At 41.6% G+C, this 11133-nt stretch overlaps 1 protein-coding gene across 2 annotated transcripts; it reads right to left on the minus strand.

The window, feature by feature from the left end:
* Nucleotides 1-402: 402 nt before the first annotated feature.
* Nucleotides 403-6719, minus strand: adcyap1b (adenylate cyclase activating polypeptide 1b). Of its 2 annotated transcripts, XM_062405333.1 has the most exons (5): nucleotides 6428-6719; nucleotides 5915-6019; nucleotides 4827-4961; nucleotides 4327-4431; nucleotides 403-3565 (listed from the first exon to the last, which is right to left on the minus strand). In XM_062405333.1, the coding sequence occupies exons 2-5, from the start codon at nucleotides 6016-6018 to the stop codon at nucleotides 3382-3384; spliced, it is 528 nt and encodes a 175-aa protein (XP_062261317.1). In that variant the 5' UTR covers nucleotide 6019; nucleotides 6428-6719; the 3' UTR covers nucleotides 403-3381. The 2 variants fall into 2 exon arrangements, with proteins under 2 accessions (XP_062261317.1, XP_062261318.1); XM_062405334.1 differs by lacking the exon at nucleotides 4327-4431 and having other exon boundaries at nucleotides 6428-6716.
* Nucleotides 6720-11133: the final 4414 nt, after the last annotated feature.

Consider the following 11133-nt stretch of genomic DNA (forward strand, 5'->3'; position numbering starts at 1 on the left):
TTGGACCGATTCGTCACAGCTCCCAGGGCTGCAGGCTGCTCATATTTGCTTTTTCATGTTGGTTGATTTGGCTTCGGAAAGATATATTTAACTTGATAGGACTTCAGGTTGACATACCCCACTGGAGAACAGCCGCAGCGTAGATGCTGTGGTTGCTGAAGGATGTTTCACTTTATTTTCTGTAATATGACCCGAGTTGTGTGTGTGTGTTTGTTTCAGGGGAAACTGCTGCGACAAATACGTGGTGATGGTTTGATTTCAACTTTTGAGGGAAGATCTGAGCTGGATTCTAACCTAAGTTGCCTAGAGAACAGTGTAGTCACGATGTGTGACCTAGCTCACGTCTTTCACCTCCAAAATGATGCGTGTCAAAGATTAGACATTGATTAGAAAATGTTGTTGTTTACAAAAATTTATTCATACAAATCTTACAACACTTTCATAACATTGAGAAACGTAAAACCCCATATAAGGACTCCTGTGTGTATAATGATGTTACTTGTACTAATGTTCACTTTTAAAACACATTATTTTCAGATAGATAAGAGATTAAACATTGAAGTAAGGCGTTTGGCGCTTTCAGAAATATCAACAACAGACATTTTCTATGAGCTGAACATAATCTCTTTTACTTGCTCGGAACCCCTTTGATTCTAGAAAGTGATGCACACAGTAAATAATATGTTGGTGCTCTTCTCTGGTTAATAAATTACTGACCAATATCAAATGAACCCAACAACACCTCATTAACAATAGTAACAAACACTGGTCATTGTTCACAACTCTCACAGACACTGAACACCCCAAACCCATGCACACACACACACACAAACACACACACATTGCCTTCTCCACCAACATAAACATTCTTTTCTTTTTTTTTATGTCGATAAATCATTGGCCATGCTTTAAAAAGAAAAGCCTAATTCTACTACTCTCGGGGTACACTAAGCCGAGCGATTAAACAGAGTAAACGCAAGTTTCAATGTAAGCTAATGGACTGCAGCATTGTAGGGCCACTTAAATTGCCATCTGTCACTTGTGGCGAATTTTAATTTTTTTCGGTTTTATATTTTTTTCTCACGTCGAAGCAAGGCACCAAAGCCAAAAGCTGATTCCACCTCCACACGCACACGCTCAGTCACTCATTCACACAAGCATTAAATACAACCACACACACACATTCTCTCTCTCTCTCTCTCTCTCTTTCAAACAAACACACAAATGCTCACCAGTATGCAAACAACTACATACATACATACACACACATACACTCTCACATAGCCTGTAGGATAAAGCCAAATTGAAGAAAGGGTGTATTGATAGTTTCTACGGGGGGACACAGGCCACTGATTGGATTGCAGGGGTTCATAAAGCTGTATTTGCATAATATTGAATAAATACATAAGATATCTCTCTAATAAAAGTCAGTGGGAAGATCCCTCTGCTGTAGGGCGGAATTTGTCCTTCACCTCCGCTCCATTGTGCGAGGGAGACTCTGAGTGGCCTCGTCCAGCTTCACTCACATCCTGTTAATGCCTCTGCTGAGACCAAAGTGAAGGGAATTCAACATCTGACATTTTCTATCAGACTCATTGACCCTGATCTCACTTTGGCAGGTGAGGCGAGACGGGGCAGCGGTGGCGCCTCCTATTTGTTTCAGGTGCGACCACCTCTCTCTGGCTCATGGGTGCTGTAACCTGTCTCTTATGTAACAGCCTACTTCTCTTTCTCTCTCACACACACACACACACATATATATAGATATATGCACTGTCTCTCTTTTCTTCTCCGTGCACACCTCTGCCTGACACTCTCCTCATGTCTTTATCACATCCTCACTGCACATATATCCAGCACACATCTAACACAGATCAGCCTCGTCTTAGCGACTGAACCACAGCACAGTCAAATCAGCGATTTAGCACGGCGATCAACAAGAATCTTTATAAAATCCACTACCAGGACGAAGGCTAACAGCGAGGAGCGAGGCCCAGTACGTCGCCTTATGATATCCACAATGCAAGAAGTATGGGCGGTTCAAATCCAACAAGTCAGTGCAGTACCAGTTTCCACCACCGCTAGCCCTCCTTGATCACATTTCCAACACATCTAGGGGGGTGGGGGGGAACCGAGTGGTGCTGAAATGGGCTTGGCACAGCCCACCTCCCAAATAGAACAATCCAACAAAGCATGATGGCATGCAGTTTCTAAGCGAACGCATGCACCATCAAATAAGAAATGAGTTAAATATTCCCAACTGTAACTCAGATGCTACCTTTTCCTCTCCGCCTGTGCTCAAACACATGTTACATCTCCTCCTTCACACATGATCTGGGTCCTTTCTCTAAATGTGAAGTGCCGTCCAAATACAATCAACAGGTGAAGCACCTTCCTCCCAGAAAGCTCTGTTGACTGAACCCAGACAACGATGGGATGAATGTGCACTGTTTAGATTCTATACTGTACATAATACACACACGTGGAACATTCTTTACACAGGCCGGTCGAGCAGGACTTATCCCCTACACTGGACGACTTTGAGGCGAGTGAGCAGGCAGTGTTTGCTGCATCCTGTGAACAACCTCCGGGCTTCCTTTACGTTGGCTCAAGGCAATTTAATGCCCCTCGCGAAAGGCCTGCGATGACATTTCTGTTCAAAAGAGAGGTCTGATTTTGCCACCAGTTACACAAAGGACCATGTAAGTCAGTCGGCTTCTCCATCAAATGAGAGGCTGTTCAACAAAAGCCATCTGAAATCCCCTGGAGGGGCAGCAAGCTGTACAACCCCACAGAGCTCCCACTAAGGGAGCAAGGAGGAGGGTAGACAAGGGCAACATCTATCATTTAGGATAAGCCAGATATGCCACACATAGCATGCTCACTGCTTCTTTGGGCCTATTTGGAAAAGGAACAAACAAACAACACTAAAAAAATAGAACGTCGCGTACAAAAATAAGTATAACATTCAATACTTTGATTGTCTTTTTAAAATCTATTTATTTTCTGCATATGTAGATGACCTTTAAAGATTTCAAGCGCATAACGTTGAAGGTGCACAATTATCTTTTCTTTTTCTAGATGTCTTTTTTCTTTTTCTTTCTTTTTTTTCGGGCATTTTGTTTTGTTTTCAACATCTCAACATGAAAAATAAAATATTGGTCCACAGAGTATAGCTGTGCGGTATCAAGTGCTTTTGTACAAAAAGAAAAAAAACGATATTATTATTAAAATATTCATTTTAATGGCTTTACTTCATACATAAATACATGTTGAAAGAACACAGGCGCAATCCACTGGTTGGTCAGATATATCTGAATGACTTTGATTTAACGACTGGATGTATATACACAGGAGGGCAGCTGGGGAGCTTTAGCAACGCTACAAATAGGCAAGTCGGCGTCCCTTGTTCCTAACTCTCTGTCTGTACCTTCTTCCCAGAACCGCTGCCAGGTATTTCTGCACGGCCATCTGCTTTCTATAGCGACTGTAGCTGTCGGTGAAGATCCCGTCCGAGTGTCTTTTGGATAAGGGCTCTGACTCGTCCTCCATGCTGTTGTCGTCACTGGAAATGCCAAAAAAGAGAAATGCACACACGTTAATAAACGAACGAGGAAAGTCAAAAAAATGTAGATAAAGGTCTTCTCCTCTCAGCACATCCCTGCCCCTTTCTTATTTTTAAACCCATCTTTGAGAATCCAGTTGCCAACAAATCATTAGAATTCATTTATAGGCCTTTTGTCCTATTTCTTTTTTTTTTTTTTTTTTTTCGTTTGGGTTTTTAAACAAACGGGGGGAAACAAGAAAACAGGCAGAGTGTCGTAGGAGAAACTGTGATTTAAGTGTTTTTAGAAAAGTGAAGGAATTATTCATGAGGAGCCCATCGCTTATTCTGACGCAGGATTTTTTTTTTTTTTACATCGTGCTGTTTTTGGGGGGCTGGGGGGGTGGGGATGTGTGTGTGGGGAGGGAGAATCAATTTATAGATTAATCACATGTAACCCGCAGTTGTATTTTGGGCTTTCAGAAAAAACTGACCCCGCTCAATCACAAGGGAGGATTCATGAGCGCAGTGCCACAACAACAACAAAAACACTCACAAACAAAAACACACAACAAAATGTCAAATAGTTTTATGTATAGAGAGATTTAAATAATAAATGGATAAATCACGCACATTAAAATGGGAGACAGTGGTGCAGCAGCCTGAACTTGTGCAGCGGAGAAACATTATATAGATATATAGATATATATATATATATATTAAAAAAAAAAGAGAAATTAAAAAGATGACTGCAGGTGAACGCTTATAAGAAATGCCCTTACCCTGCACGTATTGTCATCAGAGAATGCAGATAATGCCTCGCTGTTAACTGACCCAGGATCTCCCTCAAGGCTCTATCTAATTCTTCCTCAGCATGCCTTTCTGCTCTGAGATGATAAAACGCCAAAACACATAGATCATCAGTGACTTAAAATAAAAGCGCAGACAAAATGATCAGAAGTAGCCTAAAATGTCCCCCCCACCACTTCCACCCTCTCCCTCAGGTCCAATATCACAACAGGCAAGGTGCAATTAAACCCGAGCCACATGGTCATTTTTACGCACCAGGCTTTTTTTTTATCCATCCTCATTTGCCCGCCACCTTTTTCTTTTTTTTTTGTTAAACAGTTTTTGAATCCACATTTTAGGCTACTCGGAGTGAAAATAACACTGAACAGATAACATGAGGAACTCTGGGGAAAACGCAAACAGCAAAAGAGTCATTAACACTGAATGTCCAGCAGCTCAGGTTTCTGAGGCTGCGGTGCGAAGGCGCATTTACCTCTTCTCTGGCGGGTAGTATAGCGTGTACGCGTCGTCGTTTAGGGAGGGTGGGCTTCGTATAGCAATCTGATCGCCATCGAAGCCCATGTCGGATAACGAATTCCCGTCCTCATCGAAGGCGTCGTTTTCAAGTCTGCAAATAAATAATATACAGAAAAGATCAGAGCACAGATCACAAATCTGATCCGGGCACAAGTGGGACGCGGCAGAGGAGGGATGCCAAAATGTCTGCATCTGCTTCTAAAATCAGTGGGAGGTTTAAATGCATTAGAGACACAGCGAAGACAACGAAAAATTAAAAATTTGAAAATAAGAACCTGTGGATGTTTAAAAATAAATCCAGAAAACGAATAATCAAAATTCCAACCCAAAGAGATTTAAAATGTGTTAAATCTGCGCATCTTTATTTTTTCAATCTTTAAATGCATTATTTAATCGGAAGAATCTGTTTTAATTCCAATTTGGTGCCTCAGCGCTGAACACGGGCTACAGCACACATTCATTATTTACTAATCAAAACAATGGATGTGAAAATGGTCACGTTTAGCGTAGGCGTGGAGCCAAGATCTTTATTAAAAGAATGCTGCAGAGAAATAAAAAAAAATGAATTGGAGTCAATAACAACCACGCCCAAATTATGGATTATGCTTTTCCCAGAAAAAAGAGAATAAACCTCGACGCTCTCCGATTCGTTTTGCCTCGCCTCTCCTTGGTGACGCCAGTCCACCGTCATCCCCTGGGCTATCCAGCGCATTGACTGCACTCTCATTTTTAATAAGGGGAGTTCTGTGAACCGTCCCACCGGACAGATACTTCTACGCTATTTCCATAATCATTTTCCACACACGACTTGCATTTTATGCGTGTGTGGAGATGGCCGCATCCGCCTTCTGTTGCCCCTCGCAATCCTCAATTAAAGGAAACTGCGCGCATTGCCTCTGTGCGTACTTACGCACATTTATTTGGAATAAAGTGCACAATTCCCACCAACTCAAGTTTGAATCACAATATATTGAACAAAAAAGGTTTCATCTGCATTTAAAAAGTGTCAATGGATCATAATATCACATGGAAAAGCTCACCTACCTGATTTTAGGGTAACTTAGTCCGATAGGTGTGCAGAAGACGCTGTAGTGCATTAAGATTCCGTAGATGAGCAAGATTAAAGTCGCTTTACTCGATGTGGCCATGCTGTTAGAAAATGAGGAAAAAAAACATGAGACAGGTTAGTCACTCATCATGCTCTTTCTTTGTTCTGTCAGATTCACATGCAGGACTACTTCTCTTTATACTAACTAAAAATAACTGGATGAAACATAAACCTCTTTAAATTTAAGCAGCGACGGCTTACTCAAAACAAAACAAAAAGGTTTCTGCCTCTTTTATTCCTCCAATATCGTAAAAGTTTAACTGTGATATGACACTAAATCTCTCGCATGCAGCGCCAAAGTCATTCACAAAAGCAGCAGATCTCCATGCAGCGCAGATGAGGAAAAAAACCTGAATAATTTCCATTACTTTATCTCGCTCTCCATCAATGAATCCCCCCCCGAGTTTGTTTGTTTTGTCTAAAAGACGATCCGCAGATAAGGCACATACCTATAGCAGGAGAGCAGGGAGAGCGCTTCGCTGCGGGTTGTGATCCGGGCGCGGCTGCAGTGTGTGTGAGCGAGAGAGAGACCGTGTCTTTCTCACGGCACTTCTTTCCTGGCTGAGGCGCCACCCGTCGTCTCCTTATGTTTCCCCTCGGCGCCGCCTCGCTCACCTTTACGCTCAACGAACGGGACTCGCTCAGACCGCTGTGGCACGGGCAAACAAAAAAACTCGGTGGTAAAGTGCGCCGAGTGCCCGTCTACATATCGCTGCTCCAAACTTTTTGTCCTGTGCTGTGATTGCCTTGGATATTTATCCGTGCATCGTAAGCCTCCCCCTCCACTCCGCTCCGCTCCCCCCCTCCTCCCTCCCTCCCTCCCTCCAATAAGTCACATTAAGGATGGTATAGACGTCATCAAGTCTTCCTCCCGGAATATAATAGTACAGTTCCTTCCCCATCGATGCATCTGTCAGACTCACCCCCACCACACACACACACACGCACACACACACACACACACACACACACACACACACACACAAACAAACACAAACACACACACACACCTCCCTCCTAAGATGGAAGTTTACTTCCAAACTTTCGTCTTTTTTTAGAAGCAGAAATGGTTGTGAATGAATATAGCTAGCACATGAACTTCACACATGCAGGACGTTGGGATGACAAATACAAATCGATTTGTCCCGACGCCACTGATCCTTTGGCCCCCTGACCCCTCCGCACGTCATTGATAAGTCCAATTAAGCTCTTTTTGTTATTATGACTGAGGTGGGGAGTGGTCGTGTCGGTTTCATGTGACTGGATGGTTTTGATAGAGGAGGAAGAAGAGGCAGTGGAGGAAGTGGCGGGGGTGGGGGGATTAGATTTCCGCCCACCAAGTTCAAGCCACAGCACCTTGGTGAGTCAGGAGCTGTCCGGTGCTGAAATGAATCGTCTCAAATGGCGGTTTTCTGACTTCACGGTCACTTTTCCTAATGGTGTTTAATTATTGCTCAGTGCATGTGAAGATGGGGAAGTGCTGGTCCTGGTGGTGACTTCAATGGCGGTGCAATGACAGCGTTAAAAGGCCCAGGGCCTGTCCGTCGGATTGTGGAAATGAACGAGGTGCGTAATCTGATTTGAACCCATGCTGGTGACGCAAGATGCCGGATCGGAGCGCCATCAGCCTACGTGGCTTCAGAAACGATCCAGCCACTCAAACAACATAGTTCTGACATTTAATATAAAGAAAGGTAGAAGTGATAGTCTGGCCTTGGCGCTGTGAGGGTTTGTGACAAAGAGCCTGAGGCTTTTTCTACGAATTGCTATAAATGAAACAAAACCAAGGGTGAACTCTATATGAATATTCATGACGTGTAAAGGTGTTGGTCTGCAGCAGGGTGAGTCACGTGAGATTTATAGGAGACTGCATTTGAAGAAGGGACGCAGAGATATAAGTGCTTGTAAGTGTCGTGTCGGCCTGTGCGGGGCCTCGACGGGATCACGCACCTTTTCTCTGTGAATCACACCTATAGCTGCAGCAACCAATTGAAGGAGTTGGCCGGAGAGGAGGAAGATTCACGTCAGCGTTTTGTTTACTCTGACGCGGCGTGACGAACAGAGCCCGTCACTGTGGGGAGGGGTGTGTGCTGGGAGGGGGGGATGCATCCTCAACTGGTGTGTGTTTTAGCTCTGAGGATCTTACTTTAAACCCCCATATGTTTAAGCTGGAGTAGACTACTGCTATCAACCCTGGTGGTCTGAGTGAACGGCGCCATCATGAGGAGAGCAGAGGAACATGCGAGCTGCTCGGAGGTTCATTCGCCAGCATCCTGCAGTCCTCACACGAGGAAGAGGAGTAAATCCCCCTACTTCATCATCATGGGAACATATCACCTACCACTGCTCTGCTTTTAAAGCACATCAACTTGCTCTGCCTTCTTAGCTCATTAAGGAACTTTCTTTATCAAAAAATGATCATAGCTTCAAAATAACCTGAAGGTATTCATCTTCTTGATATTGTTTTGGGTTGTTAAGGGAAAGAAAGAAGGGAAAACGTCTGCTATCACATAGTATCGTGGATTTAACATATGTTTATAACTCCAACTCTTTCTGATCATTTGCCTATCAAAAACGATCATAATGGTCAAATCTATGTTTCACAAGAAAAGGGGATACTTGTAGAAAAAAAATTGAAATAATTTTTTGTTTATTTTTACAGTTTAAAAGGATAACAATCAAGTGAAATTTATAATAATATGTATATCCTCTTAAATGTGTTGTAACTTTTAGATCTCCTTTTGTTTTTTCCTATGAATTTATGTAAACTGTTCCCCTCAGAAGAATGGCAGCATCTTAGTGTTGAAACATCATTAAACAGATTTATTTGAACAGTGATTTTGAAAGACAGAGATAAATGATGTCCTCCTGCTGATAGAGGCTTCAGACCAGTAAACACTTCCATTCATCTTCAAGACGTAGACAAATGACACATTCTTTCATGTTATTTCGGAAAAGTTGCTTGGATTAGATCACGATGAATAAATAGATATGAATGAAAACATGAAACAAATAAGAAATGCCTCACTCAAGGAGGTCATGTTTTCACTCGTATCTGTTTCTATGTTTACAGAAAAAGTCCTGAACCAATTTGTACCAAACTTGGTGAAGTGATTTTTCAGCTTCCAGGAGAGAGCCTTTGGTTTGTGGTTCAATATCCGGTGGGCAGATGTATAAATTAAAAAACGTTTGGTTTCCTTATCGAGAAATCGGGCATTTGTCCACATTTTAGTCAATTCCTCAGGGAATAATGTTTGTTTCATGACGTAAGAAACTTATTTCTAAAACAGATTTAGGGTTGTTTGGTCTCGGAGGACACTGATGATTATCATTCTATTTAGATTTGTTTTTTATTTATTTAAAATCTTCCATCGCCTTGCAACCTGATAGCTTAAATATCCTACCAGAACGTTCAACAATCTTATTAAAGTGGATGTCTGCGATAAAACAATTTCGGAGGCTGTAGCAAAATCCACTCACCAATGGAAACAATGGAGTTTGGAAAAATTGCCAGTAAGTGTTTCTTGAGCTCAGACTATTTTATTAGATCATACATTTTTCTGCCTAATGTTTTGATTAAGATTAACACAGAGGCTCAATAAAGTTATAGTGATGCCTTTACTAATGAGTAGAAGTTGTGTGTGTGGTGTGTGTGTGTGTGTGTGTGTGTGTGTGTGTGTGTGTGTATGTATGTGTGTGAGTGTGCGTGTGTGCGTGTGTCTCTGTGTGTGTGTGTGTATGTGTGTCTGTGTGTGTGTGTCAGGGCAAACTTGCAGTGCTGCACTCAGTGTCAATAGGGGTCAGCAAATCACTTCTGAAAAAAGGTCTCATTCCTACTGAGCCTGCAGTGGTTTAGCTTTTCATTTTTTCTGCTAATGTAAGTGGTTTTAGATGTGATCTCAGTATTAACTTCCTCCATCAAAGGTAGTTATCAACATTTAATTATCATTCAACCACCCACATTAATGTAATAGACCTGTAGTTGAGCTGTGATTCATTCAGGAAACGTTAGCCTGTTGAACAACATGTGTTCAGTGCAGATTGTTCCACAGTCTGTGCTGCAGCTGCCTTTACTGCAACAAACTTAAACTCAGTTTATAACAGCCCACGTAAACCCACACTTTATGAAAGCTAGGGGGCGCCAGATCCCTGCACATTGTCAATAAGATTCACTCAAACTGCTCAAAACACTTTTACATTTTTAGGTCTGAACTGAAAAAACTTTAATGTTTTTTTTTTATTATTACATTTTGAGGAGAAATAAGTTTAAAACGTTTAAAAGTTTTAGATGTTTAAAACGAAACCAGATGGAGGATATTCCCTGCAATCACAGACTGGGATGTCGGCCATATTGGGCACACGGGGAAAACCTTTCAATAGGAGATGATGTGACGTTCAGGTTTTATCGGAAATAATAATGGTATGACTTCAGGAAAAGGAAACAACAGAACTAGAAATAAGACATTCTAATTTTCTAAGTCATTCACTTCTCAGAGTGTTGTTAAAGATGTACTATTTATTTATTTAATATTTTGTGCAAATTCATTTTTTCAAAACATCAGCAGAGTTGCAATAGGTCGAGGTTTTCTTAAAATTTATACCAGAGCTGAAAGTGTGAGTGGACCAATCACTCAGCCGATTAAATTGCTTACTTATTTTAATGTTTTTTAAGAAATAATGCCAATGATCTACATGATGCTATGTTAATTGTCTTTGGGATTTTTACCACTAGTCTCAGAAAGCTTCCTCGGGAGATGGACAATGAAAACCAAAGTTAGCTGCAACCCTAATTTTGTTGATTCTCAAACTGTAGGTCGAGAACTTTACTCTGGGTCAGAGGTGAATGGTGGGACTGGGATGTTATTAACCGAGGGAATGAAAAGAACAACATGACGATTTAAAGTAGTTTACATTAAGTGTAAAAGGCTTAAAAACAAAATGCAAAATCAACGCACGACGGTTTAAAAAAATTCAGTGAGAAAGTTACTTGAGTTAAGTAGAAATCAATCAGAAATACAGGAGTAAAAGTAACAATGCATTGTAATTATTTGACTTTATAACATGCAGTGGCAAAGAGAGACGTACATTTGGACCATTAAAACAACAAAACAAGTTGCTTGTCAATGTTTAGTTTATAAAGCAGACTTTTCCCAGA

This window comes from Platichthys flesus, chromosome 14 (assembly GCF_949316205.1).
Source record: "Platichthys flesus chromosome 14, fPlaFle2.1, whole genome shotgun sequence".
In the NCBI taxonomy this organism is placed as follows: domain Eukaryota; kingdom Metazoa; phylum Chordata; class Actinopteri; order Pleuronectiformes; family Pleuronectidae; genus Platichthys; species Platichthys flesus.